At 38.5% G+C, this 22,780-nt stretch overlaps 1 protein-coding gene across 1 annotated transcript; it reads right to left on the bottom strand.

Moving 5' to 3' along the window:
* Positions 1 to 226: 226 nt before the first annotated feature.
* LOC311285823 (uncharacterized protein) lies at positions 227 to 22,254 on the bottom strand. Its single transcript, XM_084401627.1, has 8 exons — positions 22,111 to 22,254; positions 11,978 to 12,277; positions 11,773 to 11,876; positions 11,601 to 11,704; positions 6,760 to 7,059; positions 6,555 to 6,658; positions 6,383 to 6,486; positions 227 to 791 (listed from the first exon to the last, which is right to left on the bottom strand). The coding sequence occupies exons 1-5, from the start codon at positions 22,217 to 22,219 to the stop codon at positions 6,927 to 6,929; spliced, it is 750 nt and encodes a 249-aa protein (XP_084257753.1). The 5' UTR covers positions 22,220 to 22,254; the 3' UTR covers positions 227 to 791; positions 6,383 to 6,486; positions 6,555 to 6,658; positions 6,760 to 6,926.
* Positions 22,255 to 22,780: the final 526 nt, after the last annotated feature.

Raw genomic sequence — 22,780 nt, 5'->3', positions numbered from 1 at the left:
TTTAAAACGTAGGGAGTAGAAAGTACAGATAATTGCGTGAAAATGTAAAAAGTAGAGGTAAAAAGTCGGCTGAAAAATAATTACTCCAATAAAGTAGCCTATAGATACCCAAAATTTTGTGGGTAACGAAGTATTTGTACTTCGTTACTTGACACCTTGGCATATAATATTGCAATAGACCAGATACAAAAGAATGAAATTTGAAATAAGAACAAAAATACAATTTACTTATTGGCTATTTTATTGAAAGTGAAACCAATACAACGCCAAAGCAGTTTCGCAGACACTCAATATCACAATAATAGGGTGAATCAGAGCAATCTTGGGAGACTTTAGACATTTTACTGTGATTTTCAGCTCAACACTTCAGACCAACAAATTAGATGAATGATAACAGAATAAGATCATGTTGACATAGAGCTTCTTGTGATGGTGCAAGACATGAACGCATCAGAGGTTTGGTGTCCCAGATCACCCTAATTCACATTGTGAGAAACTGGATGTTGAGAGTTTATTATAGCAATGAGAAAATAATGATAATTTTACATTTTCTTTCTAACAAATTCATATGAACATCAGCTGGAAGAAATTCACAATAAAAAAGAAAATATCACTAAAATAATAGAAGCAAAAACAAAGCAACACCAGATAAAACCTAGTTCTCACAAATCCCCTTCCTCTTCTCTGAGCAGGGATGATCATTCCAGTTGTTCACAGGGTCTTTTGTAGGCATCACTTCAATACAGTCCTCATCTGCAACATAGCTATTCGGCTCACCTTTTGACCAAAACCTGAATAAATTGTGTCAGATTTTCAGTTACTCTGAACCCCAAATGTTCAATCAATTTTTTTATCCATTCAGCAAACAACAAACGAGCAGCTTAACAAGCTATTCATAATAAAAGAGACAACAATATTCATAGCACCAGAATAGCACGTTTCATGAATAGTTAAATAAATAAAAAAAGGAAAAACAGAGGATAATTTATCAATAGAATATATGGAAATAATAAATTATGGTTCTTGTCATGTTTGTGGAAGAGCTGTGTCTAATTTATAAAGGTTGTGATTATCAATTTTTTTTATTCAATTAAACGTGTAAGAATTGAGAAATTAGAAAATGCCAAACAGTCTGGTTGAAGAGCGACCACCAGACCCTGAGAGGACAAAGGACCTCTCTGGAAATTAACATTTGAACTCCCCCTTGTGCACTATCAAGACGAAAGTCTCACCTCCGAGTCTTCCTAATCTACATCTCTTTCCCTCATCCCTCACCCCCCCCCCCCCCCCCCCCCCCTCCCCCCTCCCCTCTCTCATGCTCAGATCACCTGAATTCACCCAAGAAAATATATAGTTTAATGTGAATGATTGTCCTCAAGTATTGTACATTTTGGTATCATTTGAAATGTCTCAGTGCAACTGTCACAGCAAAAACTCCAGTGTTAAATTAACACTCCTGGGAGTGTATATGAGTCCACACTCAAGAGTGTAAAGAGTTAAAATATGAGTGTTAAATTAACACTCAAGAGTGTTAAAGTTAATGAGATAGTTAAGTGATTAATTTAGTGATGACTGAGCATTATTGAAGACACCTGATGTTAACAAGCAGAATCACTGAAGGAGAAAATCACAAAGTGTAAGTTACCATTATGGTGATCAGTGTTTGCTTTAGTTGGGCTCTTGACCCTTATATGTTTACTTTAGATTTTGTTTGGATGTTGTATCTGAGTTATAACTGACAGATGAACAAAGAAAAAAAAGTGATCTGATGGTGTTGGTTATATTATGACAATCATCATTTGAACTTGATCACTGAACTCATTAAGACCCTTATTTCTGACGAAGTTTTATGTTGTTGATTACAGAATAACTGTGATTCTGCATAAATATCCAGAATTTTAGATATAATACAAAGGATTTCTTAAAAGTTGTTTTTAAAAAAAAAACTTTCTTTTAGGCACACACAGACGTCAAGATTCAGTCTATGCATCTCAACAATGGTGACGAGCAGAATATTCAATTAGGAAAAGTAAATTACATAGACAATTCAGATCATAATTTATTCATACCGCAATGCATGATGGGAGCCATTAATGAGTTGTGATTGGTGGCAGCCACTGCAACATGCTTTATTATTGTAACCATTGTTGAGATTCACAGGCTGATTATTGATGTGTGTTTCTAATTAAATTCATTTGAAAGTCTTTTGATCAGAACAATGTTTATTAAATATTTTGGATTATATGAAAAATGCTGAAAATCATATGCTGTAGAATCACAGAGTTGCTGTAATTAACAAGTTAAACCAAACTATCTCAATAAGTTTAATTTTTCGGATCACAACATGATTATGTCAAAACATAACCAACACCATCAGATCACATTGTCTCTTTGTTCATCTGACTGTTATAAATCAATAACAGCAGACAAGCAAAATTTAAAGTAAACATATTTAAAGTAAACAAAATTTAAAGTAAACATAAACACAAACAACTAAAGCAAACACTGATCACCATAATGGTGACTTTCAATTTGTGATTTTCTCCTTCAGTGATTCTGCTTGTTAACATCAGGTGTCTTCAATAATGCTCAATCATCACTAAATTAATCACTTAATTATCTCATTAACTTTAACACTATTGAGTGTTAATTTTACACTCATATTTGAACACTTTACACTCTTGAGTGTGGACTCATATACACTCCCAGGAGTGTTAATTTAACACTGGAGTTTTTGCTGTGTACAAATGACTCATTTCCAAATAAGTAAAACTAAAGGTAATAAGGTTTTTAAGAGTTTAGGGATAACTGGCACACAAAGGAAGGTGGTCTCCTGGCAAATGGTCTCACACCCCCAAAAGGAGTTCTGTCTATATAATGGAATGCAACGAGAAGATAGGGGCCTTTTTGTAACTCAAGTTGGCCCATGATGCTAAGAATGACCAAAATTCTTTGCATCATGTATTTTAATGTCGGGTTCACAGATATCATTAAAACCTTTTCATTTATGGAGTCAGATGAAATAATGAGAAAATACATATTCAAATGTATTGCATTTAATCAAAAAATACTTTGCCTCGAGAAAAGACAGTAACACGTAGAGACCTTCCGCGCTGGTCGGATGCCGGACTTGGGGCCGATCGAGCGTGAGCCTTACAAACGCATCTGTAACGGTTATAACTAATAAGAGAGAATATTATTGTTATTTAAAGGTGACCTATTATGCCTGTTTTTACAAGAAGTGATATAAGTCTCTGGCGTCCCCAGAATGTTTAGTTTTGATTATAATATCTCGATCACGCTCATATGGCATTGCAGTTCTTCATCATCATACACGTTTATTGTCTGCATACATTTTAAAGCAATATCAGTCTAAAAGTGTAATATATGGTTTTCTGGGTGCACACATCCGGATGAACCTCACTGGTTCTTGCTGAAGCTCAAACGTGCTGCGTAACACGAGAATGAACCACATTGGTTCTTGCTGAAGCTCAAACGTGCTGCGTAACACGAGGATGAACCTCATTGGTTCTTGTAGAAGATCAAACGTGCTGCGTAACACGAGAATGAACCTCATTGGTTCTTGCTGAAGATCAAACGTGCTGCGTAACACGAGAATGAACTTCACTGGTACTTGCTGAAGCTCAAACGTGCTGCGTAACACGAGAATGAACCTCACTGGTTCTTGTAGAAGATCAAACGTGCTGCGTAACACAAGAATGAACCTCATTGGTTCTTGTAGAAGATCAAACGTGCTGCGTAACACAAGAATGAACCTCATTGGTTCTTGCAGAAGCTCAAACGTGCTGTGAAACACGAGAATGAACCTCATTGGTTCTTGCTGAAGCTCAACCGTGCTGCGTAACATGAGAATGAACCTCATTGGTTCTAGTAGAAGATCAAACGTGCTGCGTAACACGAGAATGAACCTCATTGGTTCTAGTAGAAGATCAAACGTGCTGCGTAACACGAGAATGAACCTCATTGGTTCTAGTAGAAGATCAAACGTGCTGCGTAACACGAGAATGAACCTCATTGGTTCTTGCTGAAGCTCAAACGTGCTGCGTAACACGAGAATGAACCTCACTGGTTCTTGTAGAAGATCAAACATGCTGCGTAACATGAGAATGAACCTCATTGGTTCTTGCTGAAGATCAAACGTGCTGCGTAACATGAGAATGAACCTCATTGGTTCTTGCTGAAGATCAAACGTGCTGCGTAACACAAGAATGAACCTCATATAATGCCCTTTTCACAAGATGTAAAATAAGTCTTTGATGTCCCCAGAGTGTGTATGTGAAGTTTTAGCTCCACAGATATTTTTATATAGCATGTTAAAATTGTCACTTTTTGAGGGTGAGCAAAAACGCACCGTTTTGTGTCTGTTCCTTTAAATGCAAATGAGCTGCTGCTCACGGCACAGAGGGCGGAGCTTCAAGAGCTTGCACTCACACAGACATGCACTGAAAATTTCAAAAGCTTTTAGCCTTTTATGTTCAAACCGGAATCAGACAAAGACGGAGAGACTTGAAGAACTGACAACATGTAGAATGCAATAGGACGTTTCTGAATGGTTAGTTGAGGAATTTATGTAGCTTATGTTTAGTTATCTTCTAGTCATTGATTAGCATATTCTGTCTTGATTATCTATAAATCGTGTTCAGGGGGTGGGGTTTATGTAAATTCTAGGGTTAGTGATGTCACTAACTTAAAGAGGGCATTCGATACAGTAAACCATAGCCGTCTTATCTCAAAACTGTCATCGTACAATATGTCACACCAGGCATTATTATGGTTCGAGTCATACTTACAGGGCCGAGAACAATGTGTAGTTATTGATCATGTAAAATCTGCCCCATGTAAAATTAAGACCGGAATCCCTCAGGGAACCATACTGGGGCCTGTTCTCTTCAGCCTGTATGTGAACGAGCTGCCTGAAGTTTGTCCTGAGGTAGGCCTTCAGATGTATGCCGATGACACTGTGGTTTATGTGTCCGGCAAGAGCCCTATTGTTATCGGCAGTACACTGACCAAAAGTCTCGAGAAAGTGTCTAATTGGCTAAATAAATCATGTTTAACACTTAATTTGAGGAAAACTAAATCAATGTGTTTTTCTATGAAAAGAACGAGGATAATAAATGACCTTAACGTTAAAATTAATGGTGAGCTCATCCATCAGGTAGAACAAGAAAAATATTTAGGAGTGATTTTAGATTCTCATCTAAATTTTAAAAGTCAAATTAAAAATATATCAAGAAAAATGAAGGCCAGTATGAACTGTTTCAGATTGATTAGGAGCAGTCTAACATTTGAATGTGCTCATGTCTTTCTGAATACTATGATCATGTCCCACTTGTCGTACTGCACCACTGTTTGGTCCCAGACTAGCCAAACTACCCTAAAGCCTGTTGAGAGGCTTTATAACCGTGCCTTAAAAATTTTAGATAAAAAGCCCCTTCGATTCCATCACTGTTACATTTTGAGTAAACATAAACTTTTAAATTTTGTTAATTTTGTTAATCTTAGACACATAAAGTTGTTTTTTAAATGTCTGACTGGACTTGCACCTGAGCCACTTTGTAAATTCGTGAACAGGCTGGAAACCTCCAGATCAACAAGAGCGGCCACATGTGGAGACTGTAAAGTTCCATTTTGTAAAACATCTTTTGCCCAAAATGTTTTTTCTGTGAAAGGAGCCAATCTGTGGAACTGTCTTCCGGCAAATATTAAGACTTTAACTAAACTGTCCACCTTTAAAAAACTAACAAAAGCCTGGTTCATATAGCAGCAGCAGTGTGATCATGCCATATGAGATGTGTAGCTGGGTGTATATGAGGTTTGCTTCTGTGTGAGTTCCAGTGAATGTGTTTATTTATTATACTTATCACTCTTGGTGCTAACTGGTTTCTGGACATTTCATTGTATTCGCTGTAATTTTTTATTTTTTATTTATTCATTATCTTGACTGTAAAAAGCTCTTCTAGGGACAGGTGTTGCGAATTAGCCATGGCTATAAACACTGTGATACATGCATCAGATTGTTCTTTATGTAATAATCTATGTTTATTTTGTATCTGTCCCTATTCAAATAAACAATAAATAAATAAAAATAACCCAGGAGAAAGTTGTGTAGTCCCTACCAGCCGTTTGTTGTAGTCCTTAAAAAGCAATTTCTTTAAAAGTGAATATCTCCCTTTGTTTTCAACTTTGAGCATTTATAACTTTGCAGATGTTGTTTATGCTCAAACAGCAACATTACACACTAACTAAAGTTAAAAAAGTGAAATCATAATCAACCACACCTTTAAAATATCTATATTCCTTTTTTTTTCAGGGAGACTACACATCCATAGTGATTTTATGTGAGTGTTTTATCACTTACCCTTGTTTCAGTGGTGAATTATCCACCCATTTCATGATCCCCTCAGTCTCAATGTCAGACAAACCAATCCACACTCTCTCCTTGACTAATGAAGTTATGCGCCTCTGTGTGAATAAAAGCAGGAATAAGTGTGATTCCTCTCATTGTTTAACAGACACTCACACAAACTCACCTGCTTCTCTTCAGTGTTGATAATGATCAGATCAGCTCCTCGATCTCTGCAGAACTTCCTGCTCTCAGACCAGCTCTTCAACTCACTGGATATGAAGAAAAAACCTGGACCACACAGATTTTCATACATAAACACTTTTTAAAACTGTGTACATATACAGTAAAAAATTAATTACTTAGAAAAAACTGTTGTTATGTTTACAAACCTCGTTTAGACACTTCTCTCGTCAGTTCCTCACTCAGAGACGTGACTTTGCTTTCTAACTCCAGTTTCTTCTGACTCAAAGAGTTGAAGTTGGTCTTCAGTTGGTCTTTTTCAGTCATTAGATCAGTGTTCTTGTCCTGTAAGCTGATGATAGTGTGATTGAACTCTTCAACTGTGTTCTTGTAACTCTTTAACAGGTCTCTCTCTGCTGTGATGATGATGTACAGTGTGATGAAGACCAGCAGAAGAACACAAATGAGCCCGAGACACACTGTCTTCAACACCAAACACCTGCTTCCTCCTGACAAACACAGACAAAACACACACATATCAGTGTATACAGAAAACTTAATGCTAAGTTGTAGCGACTGGGCTATTTGAATCATTCATTCGTTTGGCCTGAATTAACAAATTCAGACTCTCTGTGTTTTCTAAGCACAGTCCTTCCCAAAACGTTCTTTGCTAAGCTTACTAAAGCTTGTAACCTCCTGACTCACAAATACAAATTATACGCCGGCTCCAGAGAGACTGGAGCAAATGGACTTTTACGACACTAATTGCACCTCAGAGACACTCCAGAACCTGAAACCAACATTCTTCTTCCCTGTAGGGAGCTTCAAAAGGACCCACAGAGAGATAACGAAACTTTCTATGTGACATACACACACATACACATCCCAGTGGGCATTTGTTGTCAATTTAACATCAATATGACATCAAATTGATGTCAAAATTAGGTCACGAAATAGGTCAAAAATGAAAGTCATATTGACGTCAAAGTGTTGATGTCAATTTGACGTCAAGAGTTTGACCTCTATCAAGAGTTTGATAATAAGTCATTTTGCCAAACAAAAAGGTGAAACGCATGGCCGTACACTTATTACCAGCTTCACTTACACTAACCAGATTTAATTTCCGGTTTAATGAAATCATATTTTGCATTTTAAAGTCACCATGATGGTGGTTAGCGTTTGCTTTAGTTGTGTTCTTGACCCTTGACTTCTTAATATTAAATTTTCTCTGGCTGCTATAACTGTGTGTTTATAAAGCTCTGTGGTTGTAGCTAAAAAAGCCATGAGAAAATGAGATCAGATGATGTTGGCTGTTTATTGATGATGATGACGACGATGATATCATCATGTAAATGCCTGAAGCCCTGATCTTATTCAGTGTCTTATGTTCTGATTATATAGGACTTGTGGTTTCAAAACTGTTTTATTCATAACAGAAGTCGTTTGATTCTACAGCATGTCTAGCAGTTTTGTTTATCAAATAATGTACTTGGTTTTTAAAAACTATTTAGTGCACAAAACCCTGTCATCTATGGCATTACTTAGACGCACACAGACATCAAGAAACAGCGTATGAATCTCAACAATGGTGACAATCAAACAAAATATCCAAATAATCAGATCAACTCCAGGTGCATAATTTATTAAAGCTGCAATGCATGCTGGGAGATTTTGGTGAGTTTTGAATGGTGGTACCCAGCATGCACTGCGGCATGAAGCATTTCATTGATTGTCACCATTGTTGAGAGTCATACACTGATTCTTGATGGTTAAGTAATAATGTAGAGGAAAATGTTTAATGCACTAGATGTTTTTAAAATCCATTATAGTCGTCGATAAACAAAATTGCTCTAATGCTGTAAAATTAAATAGATTCTATTGTAATACGTCATAAAAACCATAAATTCTATATAATCAAAACATTTGACACTGAACACGATTAGGGAATCAGGCATTTATATGATGGTATTGGCATCATCATCTATAAACAGCCAACATCCCCTGACTTTATCTTCTCATGACTATTTTGACTATAACAAGTATAGCAGCCAAAGAACTTTTATATTAAAGAGTGAAGGGTCAAGAGCACAACTAAAGCAAACGCTAACCACCATCATGGTGACTTTAAAATACAAAATTTTAATGATTTCATAAAAATGGAAATTATATAAAGTAAATCTGGTTAGTTTTAAGTGAAGCTGGTAATAAGTGTACGGCCATGCGTTTCACCTTTTTGTTTGGCAAAATGACATCAGCAGAGGTCAAACTCTTGACGTCAAATTGACATCAACACTTTGACGTCAATATGACTTTCATTTTTGACCTATTTCTTGACCTAATTTTGACATCAAGGTGCCCGCTGGGATACACACACACACACACACAAAACATCCTTTGGGTGCAACTTCATATAGAAATATGCTCTTGAATGTATACCTTCCGATATGTATGTGTGATTAGTTTTGCTTTATAATAGAGGTGTGGTTTTGAAATGTATTCTTTAATCAATAAGTGTTTTAGTTAGAGAATGTTCACCAACGTTCTCTGGCAATTGCCTTGTAGCCATGTAACAAACTTTAAAATGTTTGTAATTATGCATATCTTATGTAACTTGGTGTTCCTACAATCTTCGTGTGATGTGTTTGATATCTCTGTAATGCTGCGTTCACACCAAACGCGAATTTGCGTCAAAATTCGCGCCTGCCGCGTCTAGTTATACGCGTGACCACTTTGTGTGCATTCGCGCGTCAAGAGCGAAATTGACGCGCGTAAAAACAAAAGTTTGAAGCGAAATTTACGCGCGTCACGCGCGTCAGAGGCGAAAGTTTCAAAAGTTTCGAACCCCGTTGGCGGCCATCTTTTTACAAGATGTCTGTTATTGATCGGTCATTTATCGAGAGAGTCACCGCTCTGTATTTGCTCTGGAGAGCAGAACAGCGGCGTAGGGATCATCGTCGCCGTATTTGGGTCCATCAGACCCTTCGGAGGCGAACCCAGTTCGGCGAGTTTCATCATTTGCTCCAGGAGCTGCGCCTGGATGACGGCCGCTTTCAGCGGTACAAATGCAAATGAGCTGCTGCTCACGGCACAGAGGGCGGAGCTTCAAGAGCTTGCACTCACACAGACATGCACTGAAAATTTCAAAAGCTTTTAGCCTTTTATGTTCAAACCGGAATCAGACAAAGACGGAGAGACTTGAAGAACTGACAACATGTAGAATGCAATAGGACGTTTCTGAATGGTTAGTTGAGGAATTTATGTAGCTTATGTTTAGTTATCTTCTAGTCATTGATTAGCATATTCTGTCTTGATTATCTATAAATCGTGTTCAGGGGGTGGGGTTTATGTAAATTCTAGGGTTAGTGATGTCACTAACTTAAAGAGGGCATTCGATACAGTAAACCATAGCCGTCTTATCTCAAAACTGTCATCGTACAATATGTCACACCAGGCATTATTATGGTTCGAGTCATACTTACAGGGCCGAGAACAATGTGTAGTTATTGATCATGTAAAATCTGCCCCATGTAAAATTAAGACCGGAATCCCTCAGGGAACCATACTGGGGCCTGTTCTCTTCAGCCTGTATGTGAACGAGCTGCCTGAAGTTTGTCCTGAGGTAGGCCTTCAGATGTATGCCGATGACACTGTGGTTTATGTGTCCGGCAAGAGCCCTATTGTTATCGGCAGTACACTGACCAAAAGTCTCGAGAAAGTGTCTAATTGGCTAAATAAATCATGTTTAACACTTAATTTGAGGAAAACTAAATCAATGTGTTTTTCTATGAAAAGAACGAGGATAATAAATGACCTTAACGTTAAAATTAATGGTGAGCTCATCCATCAGGTAGAACAAGAAAAATATTTAGGAGTGATTTTAGATTCTCATCTAAATTTTAAAAGTCAAATTAAAAATATATCAAGAAAAATGAAGGCCAGTATGAACTGTTTCAGATTGATTAGGAGCAGTCTAACATTTGAATGTGCTCATGTCTTTCTGAATACTATGATCATGTCCCACTTGTCGTACTGCACCACTGTTTGGTCCCAGACTAGCCAAACTACCCTAAAGCCTGTTGAGAGGCTTTATAACCGTGCCTTAAAAATTTTAGATAAAAAGCCCCTTCGATTCCATCACTGTTACATTTTGAGTAAACATAAACTTTTAAATTTTGTTAATTTTGTTAATCTTAGACACATAAAGTTGTTTTTTAAATGTCTGACTGGACTTGCACCTGAGCCACTTTGTAAATTCGTGAACAGGCTGGAAACCTCCAGATCAACAAGAGCGGCCACATGTGGAGACTGTAAAGTTCCATTTTGTAAAACATCTTTTGCCCAAAATGTTTTTTCTGTGAAAGGAGCCAATCTGTGGAACTGTCTTCCGGCAAATATTAAGACTTTAACTAAACTGTCCACCTTTAAAAAACTAACAAAAGCCTGGTTCATATAGCAGCAGCAGTGTGATCATGCCATATGAGATGTGTAGCTGGGTGTATATGAGGTTTGCTTCTGTGTGAGTTCCAGTGAATGTGTTTATTTATTATACTTATCACTCTTGGTGCTAACTGGTTTCTGGACATTTCATTGTATTCGCTGTAATTTTTTATTTTTTATTTATTCATTATCTTGACTGTAAAAAGCTCTTCTAGGGACAGGTGTTGCGAATTAGCCATGGCTATAAACACTGTGATACATGCATCAGATTGTTCTTTATGTAATAATCTATGTTTATTTTGTATCTGTCCCTATTCAAATAAACAATAAATAAATAAAAATAACCCAGGAGAAAGTTGTGTAGTCCCTACCAGCCGTTTGTTGTAGTCCTTAAAAAGCAATTTCTTTAAAAGTGAATATCTCCCTTTGTTTTCAACTTTGAGCATTTATAACTTTGCAGATGTTGTTTATGCTCAAACAGCAACATTACACACTAACTAAAGTTAAAAAAGTGAAATCATAATCAACCACACCTTTAAAATATCTATATTCCTTTTTTTTTCAGGGAGACTACACATCCATAGTGATTTTATGTGAGTGTTTTATCACTTACCCTTGTTTCAGTGGTGAATTATCCACCCATTTCATGATCCCCTCAGTCTCAATGTCAGACAAACCAATCCACACTCTCTCCTTGACTAATGAAGTTATGCGCCTCTGTGTGAATAAAAGCAGGAATAAGTGTGATTCCTCTCATTGTTTAACAGACACTCACACAAACTCACCTGCTTCTCTTCAGTGTTGATAATGATCAGATCAGCTCCTCGATCTCTGCAGAACTTCCTGCTCTCAGACCAGCTCTTCAACTCACTGGATATGAAGAAAAAACCTGGACCACACAGATTTTCATACATAAACACTTTTTAAAACTGTGTACATATACAGTAAAAAATTAATTACTTAGAAAAAACTGTTGTTATGTTTACAAACCTCGTTTAGACACTTCTCTCGTCAGTTCCTCACTCAGAGACGTGACTTTGCTTTCTAACTCCAGTTTCTTCTGACTCAAAGAGTTGAAGTTGGTCTTCAGTTGGTCTTTTTCAGTCATTAGATCAGTGTTCTTGTCCTGTAAGCTGATGATAGTGTGATTGAACTCTTCAACTGTGTTCTTGTAACTCTTTAACAGGTCTCTCTCTGCTGTGATGATGATGTACAGTGTGATGAAGACCAGCAGAAGAACACAAATGAGCCCGAGACACACTGTCTTCAACACCAAACACCTGCTTCCTCCTGACAAACACAGACAAAACACACACATATCAGTGTATACAGAAAACTTAATGCTAAGTTGTAGCGACTGGGCTATTTGAATCATTCATTCGTTTGGCCTGAATTAACAAATTCAGACTCTCTGTGTTTTCTAAGCACAGTCCTTCCCAAAACGTTCTTTGCTAAGCTTACTAAAGCTTGTAACCTCCTGACTCACAAATACAAATTATACGCCGGCTCCAGAGAGACTGGAGCAAATGGACTTTTACGACACTAATTGCACCTCAGAGACACTCCAGAACCTGAAACCAACATTCTTCTTCCCTGTAGGGAGCTTCAAAAGGACCCACAGAGAGATAACGAAACTTTCTATGTGACATACACACACATACACATCCCAGTGGGCATTTGTTGTCAATTTAACATCAATATGACATCAAATTGATGTCAAAATTAGGTCACGAAATAGGTCAAAAATGAAAGTCATATTGACGTCAAAGTGTTGATGTCAATTTGACGTCAAGAGTTTGACCTCTATCAAGAGTTTGATAATAAGTCATTTTGCCAAACAAAAAGGTGAAACGCATGGCCGTACACTTATTACCAGCTTCACTTACACTAACCAGATTTAATTTCCGGTTTAATGAAATCATATTTTGCATTTTAAAGTCACCATGATGGTGGTTAGCGTTTGCTTTAGTTGTGTTCTTGACCCTTGACTTCTTAATATTAAATTTTCTCTGGCTGCTATAACTGTGTGTTTATAAAGCTCTGTGGTTGTAGCTAAAAAAGCCATGAGAAAATGAGATCAGATGATGTTGGCTGTTTATTGATGATGATGACGACGATGATATCATCATGTAAATGCCTGAAGCCCTGATCTTATTCAGTGTCTTATGTTCTGATTATATAGGACTTGTGGTTTCAAAACTGTTTTATTCATAACAGAAGTCGTTTGATTCTACAGCATGTCTAGCAGTTTTGTTTATCAAATAATGTACTTGGTTTTTAAAAACTATTTAGTGCACAAAACCCTGTCATCTATGGCATTACTTAGACGCACACAGACATCAAGAAACAGCGTATGAATCTCAACAATGGTGACAATCAAACAAAATATCCAAATAATCAGATCAACTCCAGGTGCATAATTTATTAAAGCTGCAATGCATGCTGGGAGATTTTGGTGAGTTTTGAATGGTGGTACCCAGCATGCACTGCGGCATGAAGCATTTCATTGATTGTCACCATTGTTGAGAGTCATACACTGATTCTTGATGGTTAAGTAATAATGTAGAGGAAAATGTTTAATGCACTAGATGTTTTTAAAATCCATTATAGTCGTCGATAAACAAAATTGCTCTAATGCTGTAAAATTAAATAGATTCTATTGTAATACGTCATAAAAACCATAAATTCTATATAATCAAAACATTTGACACTGAACACGATTAGGGAATCAGGCATTTATATGATGGTATTGGCATCATCATCTATAAACAGCCAACATCCCCTGACTTTATCTTCTCATGACTATTTTGACTATAACAAGTATAGCAGCCAAAGAACTTTTATATTAAAGAGTGAAGGGTCAAGAGCACAACTAAAGCAAACGCTAACCACCATCATGGTGACTTTAAAATACAAAATTTTAATGATTTCATAAAAATGGAAATTATATAAAGTAAATCTGGTTAGTTTTAAGTGAAGCTGGTAATAAGTGTACGGCCATGCGTTTCACCTTTTTGTTTGGCAAAATGACATCAGCAGAGGTCAAACTCTTGACGTCAAATTGACATCAACACTTTGACGTCAATATGACTTTCATTTTTGACCTATTTCTTGACCTAATTTTGACATCAAGGTGCCCGCTGGGATACACACACACACACACACAAAACATCCTTTGGGTGCAACTTCATATAGAAATATGCTCTTGAATGTATACCTTCCGATATGTATGTGTGATTAGTTTTGCTTTATAATAGAGGTGTGGTTTTGAAATGTATTCTTTAATCAATAAGTGTTTTAGTTAGAGAATGTTCACCAACGTTCTCTGGCAATTGCCTTGTAGCCATGTAACAAACTTTAAAATGTTTGTAATTATGCATATCTTATGTAACTTGGTGTTCCTACAATCTTCGTGTGATGTGTTTGATATCTCTGTAATGCTGCGTTCACACCAAACGCGAATTTGCGTCAAAATTCGCGCCTGCCGCGTCTAGTTATACGCGTGACCACTTTGTGTGCATTCGCGCGTCAAGAGCGAAATTGACGCGCGTAAAAACAAAAGTTTGAAGCGAAATTTACGCGCGTCACGCGCGTCAGAGGCGAAAGTTTCAAAAGTTTCGAACCCCGTTGGCGGCCATCTTTTTACAAGATGTCTGTTATTGATCGGTCATTTATCGAGAGAGTCACCGCTCTGTATTTGCTCTGGAGAGCAGAACAGCGGCGTAGGGATCATCGTCGCCGTATTTGGGTCCATCAGACCCTTCGGAGGCGAACCCAGTTCGGCGAGTTTCATCATTTGCTCCAGGAGCTGCGCCTGGATGACGGCCGCTTTCAGCGGTACTTCCGCCTGTCCCGCGCCCAGTTCGATGACCTGCTGTCCCGCATCGGAGCGAGGATCACCCTCCAGGACACCAACTACAGGCGCTCTATCCCGGCTGCGGAGCGCCTGTCCATCTGTCTTCGGTTAGTAAATGTATATGATATTTTACAGTATATTCAATATGCTATCAATGTTTTTTTTAAACTGTGGGACAGATACCACTGTTGGCGCTCTTTCTAGTGATACCGAGTTAACTGCTATAACCTAGACATTAACCTAGAAATTATTCTCTTGGCAGACGTGATACTGTCATGTTTCTCTGTATAAATACAGTGATCTTTCTAGTGATACTGAGTTAACTGCTATAACCTAGACATTAACCTAGAAATTATTCTCTTGGCAGACGTGATACTGTCATGTTTAAAAGGATACCTGTTGATTGTATAGTTGAATATGTAACTACAAGTGTACTTGTAATAATATTTATAAAAATGTTTTCTAGGTTTCTTGCCACAGGGGACTCATTCAGAACGATAGCGTCCAGCTACCGGGTTGGTGTCTCCACTGTGTGCCAGATCGTCGCCCTGGTAATGACTGCCATCTGGGACTGCCTTGTGGAGGACTACATGGCTGTGCCCACCACCGAAGACTGGAGGTCCATCGCAGAGGGATTTCAGGAGCGGTGGAACTTCCCTCTGTGCGTTGGAGCGGTGGATGGGAAGCATGTGGTGCTGAAGGCACCCCCAAACTCAGGATCCCAGTTCCACAACTACAAGGGAACGTTCTCCATCGTTCTGCTTGCAGTTGTGGATGCGAAGTATCGCTTCCGGGTGATTGATGTTGGGGGGTACGGCAGGACCAGTGATGGTGGGATTCTGGCGAACTCCACCTTTGGACAGGCTCTCCAGGCTGGCACTCTTCATCTGCCTCCTGACCGTCCTCTATCTGGTGCTGAAGACAGAGGACCCCAGCCCCATGTCTTTGTGGCTGATGAGGTGTTCCCGCTGCGGAGGAACCTCATGCGGCCCTTCCCTGGACGCACGCTTCCTCCAGAGAGGCGTGTCTTCAATTACCGTCTCTCCAGAGCCAGGCTGGTGGTGGAGAACGCCTTTGGCATCCTCTCCTCACAGTGGAGGATGTACCGGCGGCTCATCGAGGTCCACCCTGAAGTTGCGGAGAAGTGTGTGAAGGCGACGTGTGTTCTCCACAATTTCATGAGGTGTTCGGAGGGGAGAGAGGCACCTGCTGTGAGGGGCGCGGGACAAGCTGGAGAGGAGCCACTGCCAGGTCTGGGTCGGGTTGCAGCAAACAACTCCTTCAGAGAGGCAGTCCGTGTGAGGGATGTCTTCATGGAACACTTCTCGGCGGAGGGAGCAGTACCATGGCAGCCGACGGAGTAGTGTTTGAAGTCCTCCTCACGACTTCCCCACAACGGCTCTTTTAAGAGCCACCCACAAACCTATAAAGAGCATGACTATCTTAAAATAGTTTTACCTCCATTATTTATATATATATATATATATATACACACACACACATATCCTCCTGGGACCCAAGAATAGACTTTTGTCCACTGTAGTGGACATTATATTTTAGTGAATTTCTCTGACATCATACATGTCACCTGACACAACCTGGGTGTCCTGTAAAGAGCACATTCAGGACTTTTCAGAGATACCAAATGTTTGGAGGTTTCACCATGAAAACAACTTCTCCTTGGTCTTTAAAAATGTCTGACATTAATTTAGTGATCAAATGTAGCCTTCTTATGGAAATATGATAATATATTGTAATTATAATTTAAATTGGACTACTTTTCAAATTGTATTTCATAAAACAACATCTCAGGAAAATGTTAAGGGGTTTCAAATAAAAAAAATTACTTTCTGTTACAGAACAGGGCGTTGATTTCATACGTGTCCACTGTAGAGGACACCAGGACTTAAATCATGTTTATCAGGCATTTTGTGAGACACAACAAGTGGATATGGAAATAAATTATACATCAATATTCCTATGAAATATTAGATATTATTATTAAAATGTTGCCAATTATTACTCCAATTATTACACTTCTTTTTTCATTAAATGTTGCTCCAAGAACACATTAAGGTGCAAATTAGATACCGTTTATATATACATTGCATTGAATGGGAATATTAATTTATGGACATTTTACCCACATATTGCATAAAGTAAAATGGTGTATCGATTCATTCCGTTATTTCTTTCATAACATAGTTGAGAATCATCTTTATACAAATTTTGGTTGAAAAAATCCTGAAACCCCCAAATTTATTGGTGATTGAAAAAAAATCCCATTGGTTTTGCCTATACATATAATTTCATGTCATTTTATTTTTTAAACAACTTAGTCCTGGCGTCCACTACAGAGGACATAGCATAACGAATGAATAAAATATTATTTTTCAAAAATGTTTTTTTACCATTTGTTTATTGTGCTCTAAACAGTGTGATGACATGGAAAAAAACTAAATTCAAAAACCTTTTTTTTTCTGGGTCCCAGGAGGATATATATATATATATATATATATATATATATATATATATATATATATATATATATATATATATAATTTTATTTTTTTTAATTAAATGCAATATGTTGATTGTTGGTTTGTATGTTGTTTTGTTCTGCCTCCTCTCTGTTTGCAGGTCATGTCTGGTCTATCTGTCTGCTCTACTCCTGCTGGCCCAGTTCCAGGCTGTCAGGTCCACCACAACATGCACCACAACATGACCCTGAGTCATTAACTTTTTCAAATGGTAGGTTTTCCACGTTAGTTTATAAGGTAAAGTGATAAAAACATACATTTTTAGGCCTATTATTAATATAACATGATAAACAATCCCATATTTGTTGTTCATCTAATTCAGAAATGTATGACTGCAAGTGTTCAGTGTCACATTCATAGTTAACAATGTCATTCCTCCTTTGTTCAGGTTATTACTGTAAAATCTGTTATTTTTGTTTTGATGATAAATGGAGCCAACCTCCAAAAGTATTTAACCTGTCCTGTGATTTCTTTGTTTTCCTCACACAACACTGTTCAGACACACTAAAGTATACACACTATTATAGTTATTATTGTTCTGTTATTATAGTGTAGTAGACACACTACACTATAATACTATTTCATATAATTAAGATTTAGATATGGAATAAATAGCATTCAATACAAAATGAATATGTGTCATATATGTGATAAAACACTTGCTTTGTTGTGCATTAGAACCACACTAGGCATTTAGTCATAATATTTCAAAATAATTTATTCAGGCCAAACATAAAATAATTTGATTATAAATTTAAAATAACAAAATAAACTTTAAAAAATACAATATTGTACAAACTATTTGCATACAGAGACAGAAATAAAAAGGACCTCGCTTGGAAGATGCAAGAGTGGAAAAGCCTCAGGGAACAAAGGAGAAGAGGAAGGAGGGCATTCTGCGTTTCCTGCAGAGCCTGCTGCCTCATTTAAAAAAAATTTTAAAGCCTACTATGGGCTGTGGGGGTCTAATTGTTCCAAATTTAGCACAACGGTGCTGTTTTCCATTGCCAATTTATACATTTTAAATTTGACAATTTCTTTTGTTTGAGGCGGCATGCTCTGCAGAAAAGGCAGAAGGCTGAGGAGGAAGTGTTCATCCGCAGACAGCGGTGGTGGTGGTGGTGGCGGTGGTGGTGGCGGTGGAGGTGGAGCTGGAGCTGGAGGACACCTCAGGAGCTCGAGCAGCGTCTGCTCCACCTCTGACGTACCGTCACGGGGCCGCCGGGTGCCTCTCCTCCTCTGTTGGCCTGTGAAATCAAAAATACAACACACAGTGCAATGAGAAGACAGAAAGATGATAATTGAAATAACAAAATTGTCTAGATATTGGGAGAATAATATCTGTGCCTGTGTGAGTGACATAGCCAGTGCTTAAATACAAGTGTGAAATTATTTTGAACTTGCTTTAACATATTTTACATAAAGACATATAAACATCAGGAACATAAACATGCAAATGAACAGTAATTTAAAAGTATGTATGCAGATGATTGGTGGCATACATTGCAATAGAATTTAGTCTGCATTTACAAATACAATGATTATTAGTGAATGTTAAAGCTATGAGTGGATACTGTACTGATGTTTTCTGCACGTAACATGTTCACACACCTGTGGGTGCAGCAGCAGGGGGCGAAGCACCAGGGACTGGGGAGACAGGAGAAGCGGCAGGGGATCTTGGATCAGCCTCTTCATTATCAGTAGGCTCTGTCAAGACAATATTAAATGTTACTAGTCATAGAGAAATTACATTATACTATTCATCTGTAAACAATGACAGCATATGCCTTGTAAATTGGCTTAATTGGAAAACTCACCTATTTCCGTATCCCCTGCTTCCGCCTCTCCCTCTCCCTGGTCCCTGGGGTGGTTGTACTCCATGACCTGGGCCTCGACCCCCCCCATGTTACTGGTGGTCTCCCTTGGGGTGACGAAGGGGTCGAGGAATCCCAGGATCTGTGAGTACTTCCACTTCTTCACCGACCCTGCTGCTGACCCACTCCTCTTATTATCCATCTCCTTCCTCTTCTCCTTCAGGTATGTGTCCCTGAGGCTCTTCCATTTTTTCCTGCACATGTCCTCTGAATAAACACATTATCTTGTTAGCAAAAAGTAGCTGTATATTAGGGGGAAAATAGTTGTAAAAAAACGCAGGTCTGTACGTGACTCAAAAGTGAAATGTGTAACTTATTTACAACTTACCAGGTTGCCCAATCTCCTTACCGACACTCTTCCAAGCGAGGTCCTTTTTATTCCTGTCTCTATAGAAATAAGAAGTACTGTCGTACAACTCAGGCCGACTGCTCACTGCCAAAATTAAACTCTCCTCCATTTTGAATGAGTGACTCCGAGCGGGCCTGCCGCCACAGCATCAAGCAGGCTCCTGATTGGTTAACGCGGCGCGAATTGACGCTGAAGTTCAGATTTTTCAACTCGGGCGGCAGACGCGAATTCGCGTCAAACGCGTGAATGCACAAAAAGCACAATTCGCGCGTAACGCGCCAAACGCTCAATTCGCGTCATTCGCGCGAATGAGGCGAATTCGCGTCTACCGCGCCGCGCTAAACGCCTCATTCGCGCCGCAAGATCTCCAGACGCGCGTAAACGTGTCTTACCATTGACTTAACATTGAAATCACTCGCGCCAGACGCAAATTCGCGTTTGGTGTGAACGCTCTCAATCTAATGCTCTCAATCTAACGGAGTTGAATTTCGATAACCAACTGCAGTAATTGGTATCATTTGACACATTTCATGTCTTGAGCAAATCTTCTCAAATTTGACAACACCATAACTCACTCGAGTGGGTGTTTCCCCAGAGACAAATGGAGCTTTCCCGCTTCAGATCTTTGGATGTTCATTGGTTGTTCGCCCGAACAGAGGTGTGAACCCATCTTGTTTTATAAAGACCGACTCGTGAAATCTTCAGTGAGCACTTTTTCGGTGAGAGGTTTTCTGGGTCCATGGCTCCCTTTTTGGGAGCATTCTCCATTCTCCATTTCTCTTTTATTTTCTTTAAGTCTTTTCTTTATTTTCATCTTCGGACTCTCCCTACGTTCAGCGAAGCGAACGTCAGCAACTTCAACTCAAAGAAAAAGACTCTTTTGAAATCCCCGCGACCGCACGAGTACCGGAAGACACGCACGCCTCCACTCAGAACAACACACGCGCCTTCGGGTGTCAACACAACAGACCACATGCAAGTACCAAAATCTAAATGCTGCTCAAGGTTGTATATTCCCTTTTTCAAGGTGATCTGATTCCTTGTTGTCTGTCAAAAGGTTGCTGTCTGTGAGTTTTGCCTAAACTGTACTTTCTCTGATCGCACAGGTTGCTTTCATTTTCGCTCACCCATCCTCTCTCTCTCATCCTGACCTTTAGTTTCACTTTCTCCCTTTCATCCTCTCCCTCTCTCATCTGTTATCCGTTTGGTCTTGTAATGTTTTCATCCGTATATGTCTCTGTTGTAAATATATGTAATTTACTCTGTGTATACTCGTAGTTTCGATGTAGTATTAGTCCAATTATTAAAATTCCATATATCCTTGATTGTCTCTGTTTTAAATGCCCATAGAACCAAGTCAATGAGATGTTTTCGATCTTAGCCCCGTCTCCACTCACTCACAGCAGCTCAAATCACTGTACTCTGCAGTGAGCACCACTTTCAGAGATCCACTTTACGTTACTGTAGTAAACGTTGCACAATGTCAACTGGAAATATTGGTTTAATTCAGCCATATATTTTTGAACCAGAAACTGATTCAGAAGAAGAAGTGGAAGAGTGAATTATACAGGCTCGTCTACAAGTCGATGTATCAGAATGCGTTTTATGTATCACTCTACAGTGTCGGACACATAAAGGTAATTAATATGATCAGCCTTTTACCTGACAATGTTATCAAACAGCTAATAATGTGTTGCTAATGTTACACAAACCAGGTTCCTGTTCGCCATCTCATCATCAGAAACACTTTAAACAACTCAGAACGTCAGTGGAGAAAGGCATATAGTTTAGGGTGACCATATTCCAGGTCATGTCCGGCCGGGATTTCGAGATCGCCCAAAATATCCGCGATTCGGCTTTTGCTTTCTCGTCGCCATTCATTTTGTTTACATGTACACCTTTTGATTCAGTAGTACTGAATTAATTCCGATTGGTTAATCTGAATGTAGTGTTTACATGAACGCTAAACAAGTGATCGGCTGATGTGCGTGTAAGCATTGCTAAGAAAATTCCTGTGTTTTCGTATCCGTGTGAATCAGAATGCATGACCTGCAAAGCTGGCACGTACGTGTCAGTGTCAAATAACGTAATAATGTAAACATAATGAATGGTGACTGTAGAAAGCAAAAGACGAATCCCGGGCATTTTGGGCGATCTCGAAATCCTGGCCAGATATGTCCTGGTTAAACAGGACGTATGGTCACCCTAATATAGTTGTTCATCATAACATCATAATATATATTATATACACAATTCACCCGCTATATTCCTAAATGTACCCAATTTTCATATCAACAAAAAAATATATATGAATCATATCAATCTAAAGATGATCAAACATATTGAAAAAGTAAATGTAATTAATACATTATATAAAAGCAGAAACATTGACAATGTTTTTAGAAAATTTTTAAATTGTATGTGACACTTCCTCAAACATTAGTGACACCTTTAACAACATCATCTGCGACACCATTTCTGCTTTAAAGTCATTTTTTGCTTACTGCGCTTTTCATCTTTTCCTTCATCCTGGCTGCGAATTGGTGTTTGAGGTCCGAATGTGTCCTCAATATCTCTGCGTTCAACATTTTGATAAATGTCCTCTGAATCCATTATTCGCTGTGTCTGACAGTATGTCTTCACAGATGAGGTGTGATCTTTAGAGTGATGACTGTTTTTTTAAATAGTGCTAAACCTAAACAGGAAGTGGTTTCATTTCACACTGGCCTTCAACACAAACAAAGACTTGCAGTCCAACTTAAAAAACTCCCTGCAGACTCATACTACTGTGTTTGTGTATTGTACATTCAGCCACATGTTATCAGCTTTAAAAGCCAACAAGAGGAATCTATGAACACTCAAATAAACTCAAACACCCTTAAACAGGCCAAACTAGACCTTTGTATTGATGATGCAGGAAACAGCAGAAAGTGCCTGAATCTGATGTTTCTGTTCCTCTCTGATCATTTCAGTGTGATAAACCTGCTCTCTGCTGCCCCTGCTGGACTGGAGCAAATATAGCCATAGTGCAATCAACAGATGCACAAGAATGAAATAAAACCAAAAATACAGTTTACTATAGTGATAATGGTTATGACCATTTTATTCAAAGTGAAAGCAATACAACTCAAAAGCAGTTTCACAGACACTCAATATCAGAATAACTGGGAGAAT

The sequence above is a fragment of the Rutilus rutilus genome, assembly GCF_951802725.1.
Source record: "Rutilus rutilus genome assembly, chromosome: 2".
In the NCBI taxonomy this organism is placed as follows: Eukaryota; Metazoa; Chordata; class Actinopteri; order Cypriniformes; family Leuciscidae; genus Rutilus; species Rutilus rutilus.
Note: the sequence above shows the minus strand (reverse complement) of the source record. Positions and strands in the feature narration are given on the sequence as shown.